The sequence below is a fragment of the Mobula hypostoma genome, chromosome 23, assembly GCF_963921235.1.
Source record: "Mobula hypostoma chromosome 23, sMobHyp1.1, whole genome shotgun sequence".
In the NCBI taxonomy this organism is placed as follows: Eukaryota; Metazoa; Chordata; class Chondrichthyes; order Myliobatiformes; family Myliobatidae; genus Mobula; species Mobula hypostoma.
Genome location: NC_086119.1, coordinates 60,817,136 through 60,842,951, shown reverse-complemented (window position 1 = coordinate 60,842,951; position 25,816 = coordinate 60,817,136). Strand labels below are relative to the sequence as shown.

Genomic DNA, 25,816 nt, shown 5'->3' with positions numbered 1-25,816 from the left:
TAAATACACCCAATGATTTAGCCTCCACTGCTGCCCATGGCAACAAATTCCATAGATTCACCACCCTCTGACTAAAAAAATTTCTTTGCATTTCTGTTCTGAAAGGGTGCCTTTCAATTCTTAAGTCATGCCCTCTCGTACTAGACTTCCCCCATCATGGGAAACAACTTTGCCGCATCCACTCTGTCCATTCGAAATTTAACATTTGAAATGTTTCTATGAGGTCTCCCCTCATTCTTCTAAACTCCAAGGAATACAGTCCAAGAGCGGACAAACGTTCCTCATATGTTAACCCTCTCATTCTAGTGAATCTTCTCTGTACCCTCTCCAACGTCAGCACATCCTTTCTTAAATAAGGAGACCAAAACTGCCCACAGTACTCCAAGTGAGGTCTCACCAGCGCCTTATAGAGCCTCAACATCACATCCCTGCTCCTATACTCTATTCCTCTAGAAATGAATGCCAACATTGCATTCGCCTTCTTCACCACTGACTCAACCTGGAGGTTAACTTTAAGGGTATCCTGTACGAGGACTCCCAAGTCCCGTTGCATCTCAGAACTTTGAACTCTTTCCCCATTTAAATAATAGTCTGCCCGTTTATTTTTTCTGCCAAAGTGCATAACCATACACTTTCCAGCATTGTACTTCATTTGCCACTTCTCTGCCCATTCTTCCAATCTATCCACAATCCACAATCCACATTTCCCATGTATCAGGGCATTTACAAGAACAGGTATGAGAAAAGGGCCTGAAGGATCATTGGGGACCTGAGTCACCCCAACCACAATCTATTCCAGCTGCTACCATCCGGGAAGCAGTACGGCAGCATAAAAGCCAGGACCAACAGGCTCCGGGACAGCTTCTTTCATCAGGCCATCAGACTGATGAACTCACACTGGCTTCAGTGTTCTCTATATTACACTGACTGTTCTATTTATTATAAATTACTATGATTGACATTGCACATTTAGATAGAGACATAACGTCAAAATTTTTACTCCTCATGTGTGAAAGATGTAAGAAATACATTCAATTCATTCATTCATTAAGCGGTTCTTAGATAGGCATAGAGTATGCAAAGAATGAAGGGATATGGACCATGTGCAAAAAGAAGGGATTAATTTACTTTGGTATTTAATTATTAGTTTAATCAAAGCAGATGAGTTTAGAGCATGGATCAGTACTTGGAGCTATGATGTTGTGGTCATTACAGAGACTTGGATGGCTCAGGGGCAGGAATGGTTACTTAGAATGCCAGGCTTTAGATGTTTCAGAAAGGACAGGGAGGGAGGCAAAAGAGGCACTGGCGTGGCACTGCTGATCAGAGATAGTGTCACGGCTGCAGAAAAGGAGGAAGTCATGGAGGGATTGTCTGTGGGTGGAAGTTAGGAACAGGAAGGGGTCAATAACTCTAACTGGGTGTTTTTTTATAGGTTACCCACTACTATCAGGGACATCGAGGAGCAGATAGGGAGACAGTTTCTAGAAAGGTGTAATAGTAACAGGGTTGTCGTGGTGGGAGATTTTAATTTCCCTACTATTGATTGGCATCTCCCTAGAGCAAGGGGTTTAGATGGACTGGAGTTTGTTAGGTGTGTTCAGGAAGGTTTCTTGACACAATATGTAGATAAGCCTACAAGAGGAGAGGCTGACAACAGGAATTCTGCAGATGCTGGAAATTCAAGCAACACACATCAAAGTTGCTGATGAACGCAGCAAGCCAGGCAGCATCTCTAGGAAGAGGTACAGTCGACGTTTCAGGCCGAGACCCTTCGTCAGGACTGACGAAGGGTCTCAGCCTGAAACGTTGACTGCACCTCTTCCTAGGGATGCTGCCTGACCTGCTGCGTTCACCAGCAACTTTGAAGAGGAGAGGCTGTACTTGATCTGGTATTGGGAAATGAATCTGGTCAGGTGTCAGATCATTTTGGAGATAGTGATCACAATTCTATCTCCTTTACCATAGCATTGGAGAGGGATAAGAACAGACAAGTTAAGGAAGGGCTTAATTGGAGTACTGTAAGGGGAAGTATGAGGCTATCAGGCAGGAACTACGAAGTTCAAATTGGAAATAGATATTCTCAGTGAGATATACGGCAGAAATGTGGCAAATGTTCAAGGGATACTTGCATGGAGTTCTGCATAGGTACGTTCCAATGACTCAGGGAAAGGATGGTAGGGTACAGGAACAGAGGTGTACAAAGGCTTTTATAAATCTAGTCAAGTAGAAAAGAAAAGCTTACGAAAGGTTCAAAAAACTAGGTAATGATAGAGATCTAGAAGATTATAGGGCGAGCAGAAAGGAGCTTAAGAACGAAATTAGCAGAGACAAAAAGGGCCATGAGAAGGCCTTGGCCAGCAGGATTAAGGAAGCCTTAAAGCACCCTACAAGTATGTGAAGAGCAAGAGGACAAGGCATGCGAGAAAAGGAACAAACAAGTGTGACAGTGGAAAAGTGTGTATGGAACTGGAGGAGGTAGCATAGGTACTTAATCAATACTTTGCTTCAGTATTCAGTACAGAAAAGAACCTTGGCAATTGTAGGGATGATTTACAGCGGACTGATACGCTTGAGCATATAGATATTAAGAAAGAGGATGTGCTGGAGCTTTTGGAAACCAAGTTGGATAAGTCACTGGTACGGGACGATATGTATGCCAGGCTGCTGTGGAAGGCGAGGGAGTAGATTGCTGAGCCTCTAGCAATGATCTTTGCATCATCAATGGGGACGGGAGAGGTTCCGGAGGATTAGAAGGTTGCAGATTTTGTTCCCTTATTCAAGAAAGGGAGTAGAGAGAGCCCAGGAAATTATAGGCCAGTGAGTCTTACTTCAGTGGTCAGCAAGTTGATGGAAAAGATCCTGAGAGGCAGGATTTATGAACATTTGGAGAGGCATAATATGATTAGGAATAGTCAGCAGGGCTTTCTCAAAGGCAGGTCGTGCCATAGGAGCCTAATTGAATTTTTGAGGATGTGACTAAACACATTGATGTAGTGTATACGGATTTCTGCAAGGCATTTGATAAGGTACTCCATGTAAGGCTTATTAAAAAAGTAAGGAGGCATGGGATCCAAGGGGACATTGCTTTGTTGATCCAGAATTGGCTTGCACACAGAAAGTAAGGAGTGGTTATAGACGGGTCACATGGAGGTTGGTGACCAGTGGTGTGCCTCAGGAATCTGTTCCAGGACACCTTCTCTTCATGATTTTTATAAATGACCTGGATGAGGAAGTGGAGGGATGGGTCAGTAAATTTACTGATGACACAAAGGAGATAGAATTGCAATCACTATCTCCAAAATGCTCTCCCACTGAGAGATCTAACACCTGACCAGGTTCATTTCCCAATTCCAGATTAAGTACATCCTCTCCTCTTGTAGGCTTAACTACATATTGTGTCAAGTAATCTTCCTGAACACACCTAACAAACTCCACGCCATATAAATCCCTCGCTCCAGGGAGACGCCACTTGATATTTTTGTCCTTTTTGTACAGGTCCCACCTGCCCCAAAAGAGGTCCCAATGATCCAGAAATCTGAATCCCTGCCCCCTGCTCCAATCCCATGGCCAGGCATTTATCCTCCACCTCATTCTATTCCTATACTCACTGTCACGTGGCACAGGCAGTAATCCAGAGATTACTACCTTTGAGGTCCTGCTTATCAACTTCCTTCCTAACTCCCTGTAGTATGTTTTCAGGACTTTCTTTCTTTTCCTGCCTATATCGTTGGTACCAATAGGTACCACGACCTCTTGCTGATCTCCTTCGCACTTTAGGTTATCGTGGATGCGATCAGAAACATTCCAGACCCTGGCACCTGGGAGGCAAACTACCATCTGTGTTTCTTTCCTGCGTCCACAGAATTGCCTGACTGACCGCCTAACTATAGAGTCCCTTATCACTGCTGCCATCCTCTTACTTTCCCTACCCTTCTGAGCCACAGGGCCAGACTCTGTGCCAGAGGCACGGCCACTGTTGCTTCCCCTAGGTAGGCCGTCCCTCCCAACAGTACTCCACCAGGAGTACTTAATGTTAAGGGGGACAGCCACAGGGGTACTCTGTAGTATCTGACTCCTGCCCTACCTTCTCCTGACTGTTACCCACAAATCTGTCTCCCAAGGCCCCGGTGTGACTACCTGCCTATAGCTCCCATCTTTCACCTCCTCACTCTCCCTGACCAGATGAAGGTCATTGAGCTGCACCTCCAGTTCCCTAACGCAGCAGCAGTTTGACGCATCTGGTGCCAATGTGGCCGTCTGGGAGGCTGAGAGTCTCCAGGACTTTCCACATCTGACACCCAGCACAGAACACCGGCCTCACACACATACTTCCTGTCTGTATTCTACACAGACAACTTACCTTACCTCGACCCGTTATCGCCGAAGCCCCATTAAGCCAAAGCCCCCCTACTCTGTCTCCCGCTCTGCAAAGCTGTCTCCTCTTAAACTCTTCTCACTGTTCTAACTGGCTGACGTCCACACGCTTGCGCAATCATGCCTCGATGTGTGGTGGACTGTCAGAGGTTACAGCGGGACATTGATAGGATGCAATACTGGGCTGAGAAGTGGCAGATGGAATTCAACCCAGATAAGTGTGAGGTGGTTCATTTTGGCAGGTCAAATATGATGGCAGAATATAGTATTAATGGTAAGACTCTTGACAGTGTGGAGGATCAGAGGGATCTTGGGATCTAAGTCCATAGGATACTCAAAGCTGCTACGCAGATTGACTGTGTGGTTAAGAAGGCATACGGTGCATTGGCCTTCATCAACCGTGGGATTGAGTTTAGGAGCCGAGAGGTAACGTTACAGCTATATAGGACCCAAGTCAGGCCCCACTTAGAGTACTGTGCTCAGTTCTGGTTGCCTCACTACACGAAGGATGTGGAAACCATAGAAAGGGTGCAGAGGAGATTTACAAGGATGTTGCTTGGATTGGAGAGCATGCCTTATGAGAATAGGTTGAATGAACTCAGCATTTTCTCCTTGGAGCAAAGGAGGATGAGAGGTGACTTGATAGAGGTGTACAAGATGATGAAAGGCATTGATCGTGTGGATAGTCACAGGCTTTTTCCCACGGCTGAAATGGCAAACACGGGGTACAGTTTTAACATGCTTGGAAGTAGGTACAGAGGAGATGTCAGGGGCACTTCTTTTTATGCAGAGGGCGGTGAGTGCGTGGAATGGGCTGCTGGCGATGGTGATGGAGGCGGATACAATAGGGTCTTTTAAGAAACTTCCAGTAGGTACATGGAGCTTAGAAAAACAGAGGGCTATGCATAACCCTAGGTAATTTCTAAAGTCAGTACATGCTCGGCACAGCATTGTGGGCTGAAGGGTCTGTATTGTGCTGTAGGTTTTCTGTGTTTCTATTTTTTTATGTTAATTTGCTTGGGGCAGCATTACGTGCTGTAGGACTAGTCCCTGTGCTATACTGTGTTCAATAAGGCCAGAGGGAGAGGTGTCCTCTGTCACTGTTTCACTGCACAGGCCAGTCAGCGGTCAAGCCAAGTCACCAGCTCCAATTTCTGGCAGCTACATCTTCAGTCTCCAAGCACAGAACATTCAAAAAATATCACAATACAAACTGAAATCAAACTCAAGAATTTGCAGATTACTGACTGAACATAAAGTGATGAAATGTGAAAAGACTAAGTTGCCTCAGCAGTGACAGTGCAAGCAGGGAGGTGGTCTGATCTATCCTGCCTGTTATTTCAACAAGGAAATCCAACTAAAAATTGGACATTCCTCTACTACTGCTCCACAAATCACAGGACTAAGATATAGGAACAGAATTAGGCCATCTGGCCCATTGAGTCTGCTGCAACATTCAATCACGGCTGATTTTTTTTTCTAACCACATTCTGCCACCTTCAGCCCATAACTCTTCACCATTCAGCCCCTCACCAATGAAAAACCTATCAATATACCAAATAAATACACAACCCTAGGGAACCCTAACCCCAAGTTCCAGAGATTCACCACCCTCTGGCTGAAGAAATTCCTTCAAAGGTCATTCTTGTGAACCTCCGTCTGAAGCCTTTCCAGGGTCATCATATCTTTTCTTACATATGGACTCAAAAATATTATCCCCTTTTGCCTGGTGTCAGATGGAAAGTCCTTCACACTAAAAAACAAAACTAAATAGTCAGCGCTTTCATAATTATCTTCATTTTAGTTAATTTGCTGTAGCATCAGGCTGGGTTTCAGAGTCTCACAAAGTAACAAATATCCGACTGTGTGGGATTATTAGTTTTTCATAGACCAAGTGGCTGACAGCCCAGGTGTGAAAATACTTGCAGAATTCATGTGAAGATAAACACAAACGTTCTACTGGCTCTGACCTTTCTCTTTTTTTACAACTTCACGGTAACTCTGCGGTTAGCCAACACTTTACAGCACCAGCTGCAAGATCAAGGTTTAACTCCACCATTGTCTGGAAGGACTTCGTGCGCTCACTTGTGACAGCGAGATTTCCTCGCAGTCTTCTGACTTATAGAAACATAGAAAACCTACAGTAAAATACAGGCCCTTCAGCCCACAATGCTGTGCCGAACATGTACTTTAGAAATTATCTAGGGTTACCCATAGCCCTCTATTTTTCTAAACTCCATGTATCTATCCAGGAGTCTCTTAAAAGACCCTATCGTATCTGCCTCCACCATCGCCGGCAGCCCATTCCACGCACTCACCACTCTCTGTGTAAAAAACTTACTCCCGACATCTCCTCTGTACCTTCTTCCAAGCACCTTAAGACTGTGCCCTCTCGTGTTAACCATTTCAACCCTGGGAAAAAGCCTCCGACTATCCACATGATCAATGCCTCTCATCATCTTATACACCTCTGTCAGGTCACCTCTCATCCTCCTTCGCTCCAAGGAGAAAAGGCCGAGTTCACTCAATCTATTCTCATAAGGCATGCTCCCCAATCCAGGCAACATTCTTTTAAATCCCCTCTGCACCCTTTCTATAGTTTCCACATACTTCCTATAGTGATGTTTCCTCCCACATTTTAAAGAAATACATTTGATAGGTTAATTGGTCACTTGATCACAATCCTTGCCGATTTGACTTGATGCAAACATTACAATTCATTATATGTTTCGATACCCATGTATAAATAAAAAGCTAATCCATTGAATAAGCTGTTTGTTACCTCCCAATTCTAAACAACAGAGCAAATAATGAACTAGTAAAAAACAGCAAGGACATTTATAAATGCTAAACCTTATGAAAATGCTTACCAAATTTATCAGCAATGTACTGACTACATAAAGAGAGGCTGATCCCATCTCTCTTATGGTACAGGGCATGTCAGTCCATCAGACTTTCCCAATCAGCACATGTGGACTTGGTGAACGTTACTTTCCAAAGTCTCTTCAGTCTTGCTCTGGTTATCAACTGAGTAACACACACAAATTGCAGGAGGAACTCAAACACAAAATACTCTGCAGATGCTGGGATCAAAGCAACACTCACAACACGCTGGAGGAACTCAGCAGGTCGGGCAGCATCCGTGGAAACGATGAGTCGACGTTTCCGGCCAGAACCCTTCGTCAGGACTGAAGAGGGAAGGGGCAGAAGCCCTATAAAGAAGGTGGGGAGGAGGGTGGGAAGGAGAAGGCTGGTAGGTTCCAGGTGAAAAACCAGTAAGGGGAAAGATAAAGGGGTGGGGGAGGGGAAGCAGGGAGGGGATAGGCTGGAAAGGTGAAGAAGGAATAGGGGAAAACACAATGGGTAGTAGAAGGAGGGGGAACCATGAGGGAGGTGATAGGCAGCTGGGGACGGGGCAGAGTGAAATAGGGATAGAGGAAGGGAGGGGGAGGGAATTTACAGGAAGTTGGAGAATTCTATGTTCATACCAAAGGGCTGGAGACTACCTAGACGGTATATGAGGTGTTGCTCCTCCAACCTGAGTTTAGCCTCATCATGGCAGTAGAGGAGGCCACGTATGGACATATCTGAATGGGAGTGGGAAGCAGAGTTGAAGTGGGTGGCTACCGGGAGATCATGTCTGTTGTGGCGGATGGAGCAGAGGTGCTCAACGAAGCGGTCCCCCAATCTGCGTCAGGTTTCACCGATGTAGAGGAGGCCGCACCGGGAGCACCGAATGCAATAGATGACCCCAACAGACTCACAAGTGAAGTGTTGCCTCACCTGGAAGGACTGTTTGGGGCCATGAATGGTGGCAAGAGAGGAGGTGTAGGGACAGGTGTAGCACTTGCGCTTACAGGGATAAGTGCCAGGTGGGAGATCCGTGGGGAGGGACGTGTGGACCAAGGAGTCGCGGAGGGACCGATCCCTGCGGAAAGCAGAGAGGGGTGGAGAGGGAAAGGTGTGCTTAGTGGTGGGGTGCTGTTGAAGGTGGCGGAAGTTGCAGAGGATAATGTGCTGGATTCGGAGGCTGGTGGGGTGGTAGGTGAGGACAATGGGAACTCTGTCCCTGTTGTGGTGGCAGGAGGATGGGGTGAGGGCCGAAGTGCGGGAAATGGAGGAGATGCGGGTGAGGGCATCATTGATGACGGTAGAAGGGAAACCACGATCCTTGAAGAAAGAGGGCATTTGAGATATCCTGGAATGGAAAGCGTCATCCTGGGAGCAGATGCGGCGGAGACGGAGGAACTGGGAATAGGGAATGACATTTTTGCATGTGGCAGGGTGGGAAGAGGTCAGCAGGTCGGGCAGCATCGATGGAGAAGAGTAAACATTTGACGTTTCAGACCAAGACCCTTCACCAGGACTGTTTATTCTTGCTGGCAGACGTCTTGGGTTCCCCCAGCATTGTGCATGTCGCTCACAGTGACTTCTGCACTGGGAGCTTTACAAATACAAGAAAATATTGCACCTCATCATAGATCAGCTTAATCTATACCTGTGGTGCTTTCCCAGATTTACCCTCTGTCCCTGGGGCAGGACTGCGAGTTACGTACCGTCAAAGAGATGCTCAGCTCCATCCTTCACCAAGCACATGATATTGAGGGGGATGAAGAGCTGAGCTCGCAGTGGGTCTCCATAGAGGTAACTGGGGAGAGCAAATGGGCCTTCCAGGACGGGTACCAGGAGGAAGCCGCAGGAGGTCGCCTTCCTGTGCCAGCCTTGTACCTGCACACCAGCAAATGAAGTAGTTTTCTGTTTAGTCCATTCTCAACCAGAAACCTCCGGTCTGCAGCAGAAACTTTCTTGCGTGATCTTAATCCACTGAGTAACCCCACTCCCCTTCTGCTTACCATTCAAAACTAAGCTTCTGGAGCAGCACCTGATCTTCAATTAAGACATGTTACAGTCTCAGAGATGTGCGGGGGGGGGCAGGCAGAGGGGGAGGGAAGAGAAGAGAGAGATGAGATGGGAAAAAGAGGGGGGAGGGGGAGAGGGTGGGGAAGGGGGGAGTGGGGGAAGAGAGGTGTGGAGAAGGGTGAGAGAGGTGTGGGGAAGGGGAGTGTGGGAAGGGGGTGGTGGGGAGGGGAGTGTGGGGAGGGGAGAGGAGTGAGGGGAAGGGAGTGAGGGGGAGGGGAGTGTGGGGAGAGTAGTGTGGGAGGGGAAAGGGAGTGGGGAAGAGGGGAGGGAGGGGAGGAGGGAAGGGAAGAGGGGAGGGAAGAGGAGTGTAGGAGGGGAGTGGAGTGTGGGGACGGGAGTATGGGAGGGTAGTGTGGGAGGGGAAAAGGAGTGGGGAAGAGGGAGGGAGTGGGGAGGAGGGCAAGTTGTGGGTTGGAGGGGAGGGGTAGGGAAGAGAGGAGGGGAGGGAGTAGGGAAGAGAGGAGGAGGAAGAGAGAGGAGGGGGAAGAGGGAGAAGGGGGAAGAGAGGAGGGAGAAGGGGGAAGAGAGGAGGGAGAAGGGGGAAGAGAGGAGGGAGAAGGGGAAAAGAGGAGTGAGGAGGGGGAAAAGAGGAGTGAGGTGGGGAACAGAGAAAGGGGGAACTTATTTTGCTGCTGTCTTGTGTTGTTGAGTTGCGTGGCATTTTGAATATTATGGAAATGCTATATTGGCACTAGAATGCGTGGTGATACTGTCGGCTGCCTCCAGCACATCATTGGAGTGTGTTGGTTGTTAAAACAAACAACACATTTCACTTTATGTTTCAATGTACCAGTGATAAGTAAATCTGAATAGCTACATTTTATAGCTTACCAAATTTCATGACAGAGGTTCCAGATATGCACCATGGCTCTGAACTTCACTGGCCCAGAGTCAGAGAGCCATCCCCAAATTAAAGATCTCAACCAGACAGTAACACACACTACAACAGGAATTCTGCAGATGCTGGAAATTCAAGCAACACACCCTGACGAAGGGTCTCGGCCTGAAACGTCGACTGCGCCTCTTCCTATAGATGCTGCCTGGCCTGCGTTCACCAGTAACACACACTTCCCATTATTCACCCACACCCACTATTGCCAGAGCTCATCTGTAAACCAGCTGTAACAAGGCTGACCATTTACTATATGCGAAGAACTGCTGCTTGCAAGCTCCGTCCACCTCACTCAATCAAGGAAAACGTTTTTGATATCTTCAGTGGGTAATTCCACAGTAAAATTTCTTGAAGCACACAAAATCAGTTGACAATTTAAAAATACGAAACAGAATAAAGCTCAATCTTTGGAATTAAGTGATTATATCCACAGAAGTCAACACAAATTTCCAAAATGTAGGTGACTGCTCATATTGCAGATGCAGCTTAAGGTATATTTTTAGTTCTAAGATTGACTTAGAGGCAGAGATTTTTGGGGTTGGGAATAACTGAATGTGAAATAATTGTTTCTCTCAGCACTTGTGCCAGACATGCTAAGCACTTCTGTCCTGTCCAGTCCAATTCTGCCTACCTTGCCTTCCCTGCTACCTTGCCTTCCCTGCTGGCTTTCTAAGCTCTGAAGAATCCAGTCAGCATTACAACTGGAAGGGTGGGAACATCAGAGGTGTCCCAACACATTCAAATATTTCAATAAGCAACTCATCCAGGAGTTGGGTGATCAACTTACTTATTACCATAAGGAGACCATTTGTCACATGTACATTGAAATATACAGTGCAATGCGTAGTTTTGTGTCAATGACCCACACAGACCGTCCAAGGATGTGATGGAGCAAGTGTCGCCACACTTCCAGTGCAAACATAGCATGCCCACAACTCACCAATTTCAAATCCTAACCATATGTCTTTAGAATGTGGGAGGAAACTGCAGCAGCCAATGAAACCCAGGCAGTCACAGAAAGGAATGTACATACTCCTGACTGACACAACGGAAATCAAACTCCAATCAGTGTTCACTGGCACTGTAAAATGATTGCGCTAACTGCTCTCCACATTCTACATCAGTGGCGGTTCACAGTGGCCAATTCCCCTACCAGCTGGGTGGACACCTGGGCACCCAGCAAGAATGTGGCAGGTCCCATAAGATAGCACTGGAGGTCAGCATTGAACCCTGGACTCTGACTGGTATCTGCTGTCCACAGTTTGAGATTTTTCATTTTTAATTCCCATTCAGTCGTTTTTAGCCATTTATAGGAGCCAAGTTTCTAGTCTCTGTGAACTGCATTTTATACAGTCTATCTATTTTGGAATACATTCAGTTTGATTGAAATAGCTGCTTCCATTACTTGAATGTATGATATTAAAATCAGCCGAAAGAATGTTTGTCAATCAGGTTTGAAAATGGTTAAAATTTGAACAGAAACATTTAATATTAAGTACAAAACAAGATATCTAATTATAGAAAGAAAAATACTAACAGTTGAGTCTTTTACTACTAAACAGTATTAAGCTTGATCCCTAAACACAATCTAATGGTTATTACATACATAAATATGTATGTAACACATAAATATGTTGTAAGCATTTAGATTTTGTATTGATGATCTTGTTTCAGCCATAAATGAGGCTAGCCTCCAGCAGCATTAAATTTCTCTCTCATGCACACAGAGACTATTTGAACTGTAAATCTGATGGACAGTGGAGAGGATCAGGCAATGATCTGTCCAGCAGTTATCTGTGTCAGTCATGGCTGTTGTGATATTCACATCACAGCGGTCCCTAGCTCAGATAATAACATAGTCAATGAGATGTCACTGTTTAGATCAGGGATATAACCAAGATGGCTTGAGTTTGTTTTTCTGGTGGAACAGAGTGTTCGTGATGATAAGATTGGGCTCAGCACATACTGCATGGTGAGAAGTGGTACTTCTTTTGAGGTGATGACGCCAATGTCTTCCTTCCCAATGGTGACCTTCCAAAGACTGAAATTCCCAACAACCCTAGCAATGAAGTCCATGAAGAAAATGATCTTATCCTCCTTGAGGATGCTTGACAGGCAAACATAGAAGGCCTCTTTTTCACACTTATGCAAGTCCAGAGCTGATGCACAAGCACTCACGACAGTTGCTAACGGGTTGTTGGCAAGTACCAAACGGATCATCATGAGGTGTTCAATATTCCCCACGAGAAGTTCAGCAAGTTGACTGACAAGTTGGTTCTTTATCATTATGGACCCTGGGCTTGTCAGCTGCCTTGCCTTTACAGAGGAGTATGTAATCACCCTTCCCCTCCCTCACTTGCCCATGGTCTCCCAGTTGGGTTTCAGAAAGAACAGCTAGGTCCTCAGTTCTCAGGTGATGATCGCAGTTTTCCTTTCTGGTAAATCACTGGCTGCACTATGTATCAGAATGTGCACATTCCATGTTCCAAAGGGCATCTTTCTTTCTTTCTGACCACATCTGGTGTTCCCTCTGGCTGCAGTAATGCAGTCAGGAGATTTTGAGGGACCTTTTCAGTCCCTTCCCCAAGTGAGGTCAGCAGAGTAGACTCTAAACAGGGCTGCGTAGTCGTGAATGGAGCTGTTGAAATGCTCTTTCTGCCTCAGTGATTGAATCAAGCACCCACCACCCAACATGATGAGGGGCTTCCAGACCCCACAATCCTGCCCCCGTAGACACCTGGTGATCGCTATTGGACTTAATCTGGGTAATGGGGTGGATTCCCTTAATGGAGAATACCCATTAATCTGTGCATGAATTTGTTTAATGTAGGTAGGCTGATGCATGGGCAGCCACCACACAGTTCTTGGTATATCGGAGTCAGAATCCAGTTGCATAGAGTGCAAGATGACTGGGGACCCTTCACCTTTCTCTGCCTTCTTTGACAGTGTGACGTGACATCATCTTCCACTAACTCCACCATTGATTGCTTTAGAAACAGAGAAACATAGAAAACCTACACCACAACACAGGCCTTTCGGCCCACAAAGTTGTGCCAAACATGTCCCTACCTTAGCAATTACTAGGCTTACCTATAGCCCTCTATTTTTCTAAGCTCCATGTACCGATCCAAAAGTCTCTTAAAAGACCCTATTGTATCCGCCTCCACCACCATTGCCGGCAGCACATTCCACACACTCACCACTCTCTGAGTAAAAAACTTATCCCTGACATCTCCTCTGTACCTGCTCCCCAGCACCTCAAACCTGTGTCCTCTTGCGACAACCATTTCAGCCCTGGGAAAAAGCCTCTGACTATCCACACGATCAATGCCTCTCATCATCTTATACACATCTATCAGGTCACCTCTCATCCTCCACCACTCCAAGGAGAAAAGGCCGCGTTCACTCAACCTATTCTCATAAGGCATGCTCCCCAATCCAGGCAACATCCTTATAAATCTCCTCTGCACCCTTTCTATGGCTCCCACATCCTTCCTGTAGTGAGGCGACCAGAACTGAGCACAGTACTCCAAGTGGGGAATGACCAGGGTCCTATATAGCTGCAACATTACCTCTCGGCTCCTAAATTCAATTCCACGATTGATGAAGGCCAATGCACCGTATGCCTTCTTAACCACTGAGTCAACCTGCGTAGCAGCTTTGAGTGTCCTATGGACTCGGACCCCAAGATCCCTCTGATTCTCCACACCGCCAAGAGTCTTACCATTAATACTATATTCTGCCATCATATTTGACCTACCAAAATGAACCACTTCACACTTATCTGGGTTGAACTCCATCTGCCATTTCTCAGCCCAGCTTTGCATCCTATCAATGTCCCACTATAACCTCTGACAGCCCTCCACACTATCCACCAACACATCCAACCTTTGTGTCATCAGCAAACTTACTAACCCATCCCTCCACTTCCTCATCCAGGTCATTTATAAAAATCACGAGGAGTAAAAGTCCCAGAACAGATCCCTGAGGCACACCACTGATGACTGACCTCCATGTAGTATATGACCCATCTACAACCACCCTTTGCCTTCTGTGGGCAAGCCAGTTCTGGATCCACAAAGTAATGTCCCCTTGTATCCCATGCCTCCTTACTTTCTCAATAAGCCTTGCATGGGGTACCTTATCAAGTGCCTTGCTGAAATCCATATACATTACATCGACTGCTCTTCCTTCAGCAATGTGTTTAGTCAGATCCTCAAAAAATTCAACCAGGCTCATAAGGCACGACCTGCCCTTGACAAAGCCTTACTGACTACTCCTAATCGTATTATGCCTCTCCAAATGTTCATAAATCCTGCCTCTCAGGATCTTCTCCATCAACTTACCAACCACTGAGGTAAGACTCACTGGTCTGTAATTTTATGTGCTATCTCAACTCCCTCCAATCCTCTGGAACCTTTCCCGTCCACATTGATGATGCAAAATCATTGCCAGAGGCTCAGCAATCTCCTCCCTCACCTCCCACAGTAGCCTGGGGTACATCTCATCCAGTCCCAGCGACTTACCCAACTTGATGCTTTCCAAAAGCTCCAGCACATCCTCTTTCTTAATATCTACATGCTCAAGCTTTTCAGTCTGCTGCAAATCATCACTACAATCACCAAGATCCTTTTTCACAGTGAATACTGAAGTATTCATTAAGTACCTCTGCTTTTTCCTCCAGTTCCATACATACTTTCCCACTGTCACACTTGATAGGTCTTATTCTTTCACATCTTATCCTCTTGCTCTTCACATACTTGTAGAATGCCTTGGGGTTTTCCCCCAAGGCTTTTCTAAATGCTTTCCTAACTTGTCTGTTCCTATCTCTCTCCAATGCTATTGTAAAGGAGATAGAATTATGATCACTATCTCCAAAATGCTCTCCCACTGAGAGATCTGACACCTGACCAGGTTCATTTCCCAATACCAAATCAAGTACAGCCCCTCCTCTTGTAGGCTTATCTACATATTGTGTCAAGAAACCTTCCTGAACACATCTAACAAACTCCACCCCATCTAAACCCCTTGCTCTAGGGAGATGCCAATCGATATTTGGGAAATCAAAATCTCCCATCGCGACAACTCTGTTATTATTACACCTTTCCAGGATCTGTTTCCCTATCTGTTCCTCAATATCCCTGTTACTATTGGGCGGCCTATAAAAAACACCCAGTAAAGTTATTGACCCCTTCCTGTTCCTAACCTCCACCCACAGAGACTCCGTAGACAATCCCTCCATGGTGTACCCCTTTTCTGCAGCTGTGACTATCTCTGATCAGCAGTGCCATGCCCCCAGCTCTTTTGCCTTCCTCCCTGTCCTTTCTGAAACATCTAAAACCTGGCACTTGAAGTAACCATTCCTGTCCCTGAGCCATCCAAGTCTCTGTAATGGCCACCACATCATATCTCCAAGCACTGATCCACGCTCTAAGCTCATCTGCTTTGTTCACAACACTCCTTGTGTTAAAATTGACGCATCTCAAACCTTCGGTCTGAGCGTGTCCCTCCTCTATCACCTGCCTATCCTCCCTCTCATACTGTCAACAAGCTTTCTCTATTTGTGAGCCAACCTCCTCTTCCCCAGTCTCTTCAGTTCGGTTCCCACCCCCCAACGATTCTAGTTTAAACTCTCCCCAGTAACCTTAGCAAACCTCCCCGCCAGGATATTGGTCCCCCTGGGATTCAACTGGAACCTGACCTTTTTGTACTGGTCACACCTGCCCCAAAAGAGGTCCCAATGATCCAGAAAAATCTGAATCACTGCCCCCTGCTCCAATCCCTCAGCCACGTTCGTTCTTTGTCTGGAACTTTCCCCTTGACCTTACCATTATGGGTGACCCTACCAGGAACTAAGCACCAAGCAGCATTGCTCTCGGGATTTCAGGAACTCATAAGCTTCTCCACCATGACATGGTGAAGATCTTCGGAAAAGAGGAGAGGAAGGTTCAGAAGAAGCAGAGAAGGTCAAGAATAAAACTCAAGAGCCTGCTTAATGCTGCCACCCAAAAGCACCTTCAGGCTTCGTCTGGGGAAAATCTCCAACAGGAAAATATCTGGAGGATATCAAAGAACACTGGAATCTACTTCAATCCACCATCCTCGATACCTGCAAAAACAACTTTGGATACAAGTCCAGAAAACATTAGGATTGATTTGATGTTAATGATATAGAACTAGAACAATTTATCTCCAAGAGAAGGAAAGCCTTTTGTGTCTGGTAGAATGACACCGGCAGTAAGGCCAAAGAGATGCTTACTCCAAAGCCAAGGCAAATGTCCAGTGCAGGGTGAGAGAGCTAAAGAGTTCTTGGTGGACTGAGAAAGCCCTGGAAATCCAGAGACTGGCAGACCCTGGTGACACAAGAGGCTTCTTCAGTAACACCAAAGTAGTCTATGGTCCAAGTTACTTCAAGTTAAACTCTGTCAGAGAAGACATGAGGAAACCCCCCCAGTATGAAAGAGGTCCATGATGTCATCAGGAGCCTGAAAACCAACAAAGCCACTGGTCCTGAAAGGATTGCAGCAGAGATCCTTAAGGAAGGTGGACCAGCACTCCTGCACCACAAACACCTTGCTTCTAAAGGTCTGGAAAAAGGAACAATTACCCTCAGGGTTTAGGGATGCTCTAATTCAAGAAGGGAGACTAGGTAGATTGTGGCAATTACAGAGGCATCTCCTACTGTTAACAACAGGCAGACTGCTTTTACATATCCTTGTCAGCTGATTCCATCTGCTATCTGAAGTACTCCTTGATTCACAGTGTGTTTTCTGCCCATCCAGAGGTACCGCAGACATGATCTTCACAGCCTGCCAACTACAGGTAGAGCCCTGAGTCTTGTTTTGAATATAAAAAGACATAGGTCCTATATCTGCTACCGCCCAACCAGCCAGTTTATCCAGCTTTCCATAAAAGTTGAGCATATTGCCCTTGAAAATGTAGACCACTTTCCTATCTTGGCAGTGTTCTCTCCTCAAAAGCAAACATCAACTCGCAGATCAACCACAACCTGAGCAGTGTTAGTGGAGCCTTTGTAAGATTAAGGAAAAGAATCTTTGAAGACCTACAGGTCCAAAAGAAAACATTTGGTCTATCGAGCAGTCATCCTTCCTACATGGAGCTGAAACATGAACCTGCTACAGTAGACACCTGAAAGCCCTGGACAATACTGCCAAAGAACTTATGAAAAGTTTTGAGGATCAGTTTGTAAGGACAGACACACTGACACCAGTGTATCAGAGGAGGTCAACATGAACAACATCTCCAGCATGCTATCAACACCAATTCTGATAGACAGGTCATGTCATTTGGATGTCTAACTCACGTCTCCCCTACAGATCCTTTATTCCCAGTTGAAGGAAGGTTAGCAAGCCCTGGTGGGCAAAGGAAACACTTCAAAGATAACATCAAAATCAGCCTGAAGGAATTCAACATTACAAAAAACTGGGAATACATTGCAATCAATAGATACACTGGAAGAAATCCATTCAAGACGGAGCTGCGCGACATAAGAATGACCTCCACTGTGCCACAGAGGGTAAGTGGCAGCTGCGAAAAGAGAGACTGAACAACCAGAAGACCCAACCACTAACCACAGCCACCACTTAATCTTGCCCACACTGCACCTGAATATGTGGTCCCAGACTGGCCTCTACAGCCACCTGAGGACCCACCAACTGACACCCCCTTAGGAGAAGACTTTACTCAACTCAAGTGATCGCACTACTAAGATAGATGATAAACCAATTATGAAGTATTTTTTGACCTGTACTTTATTTTAATAAATTTTCAATTGCAGCTTCTGGGTCTAAAGTAGTCAGCCAGCAGCCCTCTCAAGATCTTGCAGTTCTCACTACAATAAGTCACGTTTTATTGCAATAGAGACTATGGACCTGCTTTGCCCTTCTTGCTGCCAGTGCATGTGTAATACCTCTGTGATGATGCTGGCTCTGAACAGCCAACTACAACCCAAGAGTAAGACCTGCTCTGTCAGTAAATTGCCCCTACTGCGTGGGTAAGTGAGGCAACAATGGGAATGTGGGAAAGAATAAAATGGGATCAGCGTAGGATGTATGTAAATGGGTGCTTGATGGTCAGTAAAAACACAGTGAACTGAAGGGCCTATATGTGGGCTGTATCCCTCAGCACTGGTTCAAGGAGACACTCACTACCACCTTTTAAACAACCTTGTTAGTGATAGAGAAAAACCAAAATGAATTTAAAGAATGTGACTTCTGGTGGCCAGTCTAAACAGATTCTGGCAAGGTTATGTTTGGGATTACTACCTGTGTTGCTGACTGGAAGGTGACCTAAAGCTGCAGTCCCCAGTTGAACCACAACACTGACCAGTTTCCGACACAACTTAATTGGCAAATGCACCTACCATTTCAAAGAGCACGGCTGATGTCACTGCCATCCAGTGCAGCTTGACTTCAAACGCAGCGCTCAGTGAGTAGTTGCCATGGTAATAACAACTGCACCACTCCACGCGGTCCGAGCGGTTATTGACATCCACGTCCAGCGTCACTGTTTTTTGTTCAGGGACCGTGGCAGCTGAAGGTGGAAGAAGTCATAAGAAAGCAGTCAGGAGCACATTAAAACCAGAGACTTTTCTAAATGCAGCTCAACTCTAAAGGCTCAAGCTCCGATTTCACAGTAACACACACACGCACTAGGATCTGACATCAAGCAACTAAAATCTGCTCCTACTGGCTGTACGTGTCTGAAGTGGAGCCTAAACATTTTGATTTGTTGGCAAGTTTGTGTTGGCACATGGCCAAGTGGTTTAGGCATTCGTCTAGTGATTTGAAGGTCGCTAGTTCAAGCCTTGGCTGAGGCAATGTGTGTGTCCTTGAGCAAAGCACTTAACGACACATTGCTCTGAGACGACACCAGTGCCAAGCTGTGTGGGTCCTAATGCCCTTCCCTTGGACAACATCGGTGGCATGGAGAAGGGAGACTTGCAGCATGGGTAACTGCTGGTCTTCTATACAACCTTGCCTAGGCCTGCGCCCTGGAAACCTTCCAAGGTGCAAATCCATGGTCTCATGAGACTAACGGATGCCTATTATAAGTTTGGACATTTGAAAGACTCCCGACCATTCGAACTCAGCTGGCATGCAAGAAGTCAGGTGAACAATGAAGATTTTGTATGTTAAGAGATGCAGGGATTACTTTGTTTAAACATGATATGTTAGAGTAAGATCAACTTCAGATGTTCTCTGAACACTTACACTGTAATTCTAATAATATGATCAATATCAGAGAGTGTTTCATGGTGCAGTTTGTGAAATTCGATCTTTCCCAGAACATCCTGTGCAATTCAACACTGCCATCATAGAGAGCGTTGTTACATTAGCCATTACTGTCTGGTTTAGAGCAGCATCGTCTCACCATATACAAAAACTACAGCGAACTGTCAGGTCAGCAGAAAAGGTCATTGGCAGCAGTTTACCATCACTGTAGGACTTTGTCCAGGACAGAGAAGTGGGCAGGAAAAAAATCACTGCAGACACCACCCACCCTGCAAACTGCCTTTTCCAAAAGCTCCCTTCTAGAAAATGTTATCTCTAGAAGCATTACACTTTTTGTCCCTCTTCCCTCCGGGAGAAGGCTTGAAGACTTGAAGACTCGTACTGCCAGATTTGGGAACAGCTTCTTTCCAACTGTGATAAGACTGCCGAACGGATCCTGACCCGGATCTGGGCCGTACCCTCCAAATATCCAGACCTGCCTCTCGGTTTTTTTGCACGACCTTACTTTCCATTTTCTATTTATGATTTATAATTTAAATTTTTAATATTCACTGTCAATTTGTACTCCAGGGAGGGCGAAGCGCAGAATCAAATATCACTGTGATGATTGTACATTCTAGTATCAATTGCTTGGCAACAATAAAGTATAAAGTATTTGGGGTATTAGAACAGAAACCACACCATCTTTAAAGTTTCTTCCCCCAGGTAGTTAATCTGATCAACCATTCTGGTTAGCCCCACTACCACCCCCTCTATCTATTACCCCTGTCACTGCACTGTGCTGTGAACATTTAAACTACATTGTAAAATGCTGTTTACATTGTAAATACATGCTGGTATTTATGCAGATTTTATTCCATATCCACATTTTAACCTCTAACTTTATTTTAATATAATTCTTTATAATTGTTGATTGTTGATTTTGTCACATGCCACGTAAACACACTACAGCAATTTCCTAATACATGCAAATGATGAATAGATTTGATCCATTATCCTTATAAATTTTAGTCAAACCACACTTGGAATATTGCATGCAGTTCTGGTTGCCCCATTACAGGAAGAATGTTTGGCTTTGGAGAGGGTGCAGAAGAGGTTTACTAGGGTGCTGCCTAGATTGGAGGGCACATGCTATAACGAGAGGCTGGACAAGCCTGGGTTGTTTCCTCAGGAGTGGCAGAAGCTGATGGGAGAGGAGGTAGAAGTTTATAGAATAAAAGACGTAGACAGGGTAGACGGTCAGAATCCAGAATACTAAAGGCATGCATTTAAGTTGGTAGGGGAACCACAGAACCATAGAAACTACAGCACAAAAACAGGCCCTTTGGCCCTTCTTGGCTGTGCCGAAATCATTTTCTGCCTACTCCCACTGACCTGCACACGGACCATATCCCTCCATACACCTCCCATCCATGTATCTGTCCAATTTATTCTTAAATGTTAAAAAAGAACCCGCATTTACCACCTCGTCTGGCAGCTCATTCCATACTCCCACCACTCTCTGTGTGAAGAAGCCCCCCCCCAATGTTCCCTTTAAACTTTTCCCCCCTCACCCTTTACCCATGTCCTCTGGTTTTCTTCTCCCCTTGCCTCAGTGGAAAAAGCCTGCTTGCATTCACTCTATCTATACCCATCATAATTTTATATACCTCTATCAAATCTCCCCTCATTCTTCTACGCTCCAGGGAATAAAGTCCTAACCTATTCAACCTTTCTCTGTAACTGAGTTTCTCAAGTCCCGGCAACATCCTTGTAAACCTTCTCTGCACTCTTTCAACCTTATTTATATCCTTCCTGTAATTTGGTGACCAAAACTGAACACAATACTCCAGATTCGGCCTCACCAATGCCTTATACAACCTCATCATAACATTCCAGCTCTTATACTCAATACTTTGATTAATAAAGGCCAATGTACCAAAAGCTCTCTTTACGACCCTATCTACCTGTGATGACACTTTTAGAGAATTTTGTATCTGTATTCCCAGATCCCTCTGTTCCACTGCACTCATCAGTGCCTTACCATTAACCCTGTATGTTCTACCTTGGTTTGTCCTTCCAACGTGCAATACCTCACACTTGTCAGTATTAAACTCCATCTGCCATTTTTCAGCCCATTTTTCCAGCTGGTCCAAGTCCCTCTGCAGGCTCTGAAAACCTTCCCCACTGTCTACTACACCTCCAGTCTTTGTATCATCAGCAAACTTGCTGATCCAATTTACCACATTATCATCTAGATCATTGATATAGATGACAAATAACAATGGACCCAGCACTGATCCCTGTGGCACACCACTAGTCACAGGCCTCCACTCAGAGAAGCAATTCTCTACCACCACTCTCTGGCTTCTTCCATCGAGCCAATGTCTAATCCAATTTACCACCTCTCCATGTATACCTAGCGACTGAATTTTGCTAACTAACCTCCCATGCGGGCCCTTGTCAAAGGCCTTACTGAAGTCCATGTGGACAATATCCACTGTCTTCCCTTCATCCACTTTCCTGGTAACCTCCTCGAAAAACTCCCAACAGATTGGTCAAACATGACCTACCACGCACAAAGCCATGTTGACTCTCCCTAATAAGCCCCTGTCTATCCAAATGCTTGTAGATTCTGTCTCTTAGTACTCCCTCCAATAACTTACCTACTACGACGTTAACTCACCGGCCTATAATTTCCCGGATTACTTTTCGATCCTTTTTTTTAAAGTTTAAAGATTTCTAGGTAAATTTCTTAAGAACACGAGAGTGGATGGCTGACAGGAGAAGTGGTAGAAGTAAATACGATAGTGGTGTTTGAAAGGCGTTTAGATAAAAACATTAATATGAAGTGAATTATAAAGCAGAGATTCTACAGATGCTGGAAATCCAGAGGAACACGAAGGAAGATGCTGGAGGAACTCATCAAGTCAGACAGTATCTGATGGAAAGGAATTTATTTTAAGTTCAGGTTAAGTTCATTCGCCCTGTCCACACTGACCTTCTGGATCAGTCTCCCATGCGGGACTTTGTCAAAGGCCTTGCTAAAGTCCATGGATAGAACGTACACTGCCTTTTCTTCAATCTTCTTCGTACAGTCCTCAAAAAAACCTCGAACACTGATGAGACATGACCTACCACCCACAAAGCCACAATGACTGTCACTAATCAGGCCATGTCTACTGAAATATTTGTATATCCAGTCTCTTAGAATACTTTCCAATAATTTACCCTCGACTGATGTCAGGCTCAATGACCTGTAGTTTCTTGATATTCTTACAGCCTTTCTTGAACAATAGAACAATCCTCTAGCACCTCAGCCAAGGCTATGGACGTTTTAAGTATCATGCCAAAGCCCCTTCAGTTTTGTCACTGCAAGGTGCAAGGAAGAAAGGTGCTCTATCACACTGTCCGTGTTATACCACACGGTCCTTCAACAATAAAGGTTCAAATGAAACCCTGGTAAACGTGGACCATTTCCCGAATCCCCCCCATCTCTATATAAACAGCAAGGGAGATGTTGACCAGAATAAACTTTGGTTGATTTGGTAGGTCAAATATGATGGCAGAATATAGTATTAATGGTAAGACTCTTGGCAGTGTGGAGGATCAAAAGGATCTTGAGGTCCGAGTCCATAGGACACTCAAAGCAGCTGTGCAGGTTGACTCTGTGGTTAAGGTGACGTACGGTGCATTGGCCTTCATCAATCGTGGAATTGAATTTAGGAGCCGAGAGGTAACCTTGCAGTTATATAGGACCCTGGTCAGACCACACTTGGAGTACTGTGCTCAGTTCTGGTCGCCTCACTACAGGAAGGATGTGGAAGCCATAGAAAGGGTGCAGAGGAGATTTACAAGGATGTTGCCTGAATTGGGGAGCATGCCTTATGAGAATAGGTTGAGTGAACTTGGCCTTTCCTCCTTGGAGTAAAGGAGGATGAGAGGTGACCTGAAAGAGGTGTATAAGATCGTGTGAATAGTCAGAGGCTTTTTCCCAGGGCTGAAATGGTTGCCACAAGAGGACACAGGTTTAAGGTGCTGGGGAGTAGGGACAGAGGAGATGTCAGGGGTAAGTTTTTTACTCAGAGACTGGTGAGTGCCTGGAATAGGCTGCCGTCAACTGTGGTGGAGGCGGATACAATAGGGTCTTTTAAGAGACTTTTAGATAGGTACAGGGAGCTTAGTAAAATAGAGGGCTATAGGTAAGCCTAGTAACTTCTGAGGTAAGGACATCTGGCACAACTCTGTGGGCTGAAGGGCCTGTAGGTTTTCCATGTTTCTAAGACCTTAGATCTGGCACCTGATTACACCTGGTAATGCTTCAGAAACCTATACTACCTACTGCAGACATCTCAAGGCCTTCAAATCCACCAAAGACCAATGGCTGCCCAAGTGCGATGGTCTTCAAGTATCTCTGCCACATGGCCCTTCTTGTGGGAGTCTAGGCAGTTGGGATCAATGCAGCTTGACTGAAAGACATTTTGAATGAATGTCGCCTTGTTTCCAGAAAGAGCACTAGGTGGTGATCAGTAACGGTAATGCAAGATAAATTCTCCAACCAAGCAAGTTATTCACAATACCCATCTTTGCTGAAATCAATAGCTTATTCAATACAGATTACGGGATTCCCCCTTGGCCCAGATGAGTTTGGATACCTTCGCAAGAAAGATCATTTTCAAGCCATTTCAAACAGCATATACTCCAATTTACCATAGCAAGGTTAAAAGGGAGGAGGAAGCATGCAAATTATTTGAAGGAAAGATTATTGGTATAATCTTATAGTAGAGTTAGAGCTTGTTCCTGAGCTCTATTATACATACGGTACCACATCACAGGCTTTGCATAGGGAATCAGCCAATAATATCCAAGTGGGGAACCAATGAGTTCATGTGGACAGCTGAGATTTAGTAAAAGCTTGATGGACAATTGCTACCAATGAAGCCAGAAAAGGAACAGATACAATATGTCAACTTAACAGTTTGATTATAAACAGCTACTATAGGTTTCCATAGCTGTAGGCTACATCTGCTTGAAAACAATAGTGCTTTGTCACAACGAGCATTTGAGCACAAATGGTTAGCAAAGCTTACTGGTCAAAAATAGGTTTGAGCGATTTGTCAATTCTGTTTCAACAGGCAGTCCCCACTTTTGATTATAAGCCCTATCAATTACCTCATTGTGATAGTACAAGAGCCAGTCATACATTCATTGCAAATTTCAAGGTAAACCCTAGCTTGTCCTAATGACGCGGTGGCAATATAAATACCACCTGGAGTGGGGATGACCTAATAATTTCTTACCAAACTCCGATAATCTGTTTTATTTGCGACTTCAGTGATGCTGCACTGAAAAGATTTTCCAGATTCCTATTAATACTCCAACACACTTCTGACTCAGATTATGCAAAGACTATTCAAATAGTGACTTAAAAGGGACTAAGGAGAATGGGGCCCCGCCCACCCTTTATGAAGGGAAAGTTTCTCCCCATCTCTTTACTACCCCTCCCCACCCTTTAAGAGGAACAGTTTCTCTCCATCCACGATATCAATGCTGCTGATGATTTTACATCCCTCTGTCAGATCCTCTCCAACCTTTTCTGTACCAAGAACTACCACAGCTTCTCCAGCATATCAACATAACGGAAGTCCCTTATCTCTGTAATCATTTGATGAATCACAGCAGTATCTTCTCCAAAACCTTTATACCTCTCCAAGCTGTCCTTGATCATTGTTTCCAGAAACTTTTCCATCACCAACTTTAAGTAAATGATCTGCAGTCACTAGCTTTAAAACCCCTAGCTATTTTGAACAATGGTCTAAACATCTGCAATTTACCAACCTCAAGCATTCATAGATGTTTGGATATGTCAATTCATGGTCTCTTCTACTGTGGTGATGAAGCCACACTCAGATTGGAGGAATTATCTGGGTAGCCTCCAACCTGATGGCATAAACATCCATTTCTCAAACACCTGGTAATGCACCCCCCACCACCTTCCCCATTCCCTTTTCCCTCTCTCACCTTATCTCCTTGCCTGCCCATCACTTCTTCTGGTGTTCTTCCCCCCTTTTCTTTCTTCCATGGCCTTCTGTCCTCTCCTATCAAACTTCCCTTTCTCCAGCCCTGTGTCTCTTTCAGCAATCAACATCCCAGTTCTTTATTTCATCCCTCCCCCTCCCAGTTTCACCTATACCTTGTGCTTCTCTCTCCCCTCCCACACCTACTCAGCTTTATTTCTCCAGTTCTGCTGAAGGGTTTTGGCCCGAAATGTCGATTGCAGTTGTGACGAAAGAGGGTTACAAAAAGTACACATAGATTAAGATGTTAACTGTCCTGTGCTGGCACCAGTGGGACCAACAGTTGATCTGCCACCTGTCTTCAGGAGAAAGAGAGA

The 25,816-nt window shown here is 45.2% G+C and overlaps 1 protein-coding gene across 10 annotated transcripts in view; it reads right to left on the bottom strand.

The window, feature by feature from the left end:
- depdc5 (DEP domain containing 5, GATOR1 subcomplex subunit) overlaps positions 1 to 25,816 on the bottom strand; it is a 250,444-nt gene that overhangs the window by 27,702 nt on the left and 196,926 nt on the right. For 8 of the 10 annotated variants that reach the window (XM_063031849.1, XM_063031837.1, XM_063031842.1 and 5 more), the window contains 2 exons: positions 18,573 to 18,742; positions 8,934 to 9,105 (listed from right to left, as the gene is read on the bottom strand). In XM_063031849.1, the coding sequence (XP_062887919.1) occupies positions 8,934 to 9,105; positions 18,573 to 18,742 (342 nt within the window). The remainder of the gene's footprint in view (positions 1 to 8,933; positions 9,106 to 18,572; positions 18,743 to 25,816) is intronic. The other 2 variants (XM_063031844.1, XM_063031846.1) reach the window with 1 other exon arrangement.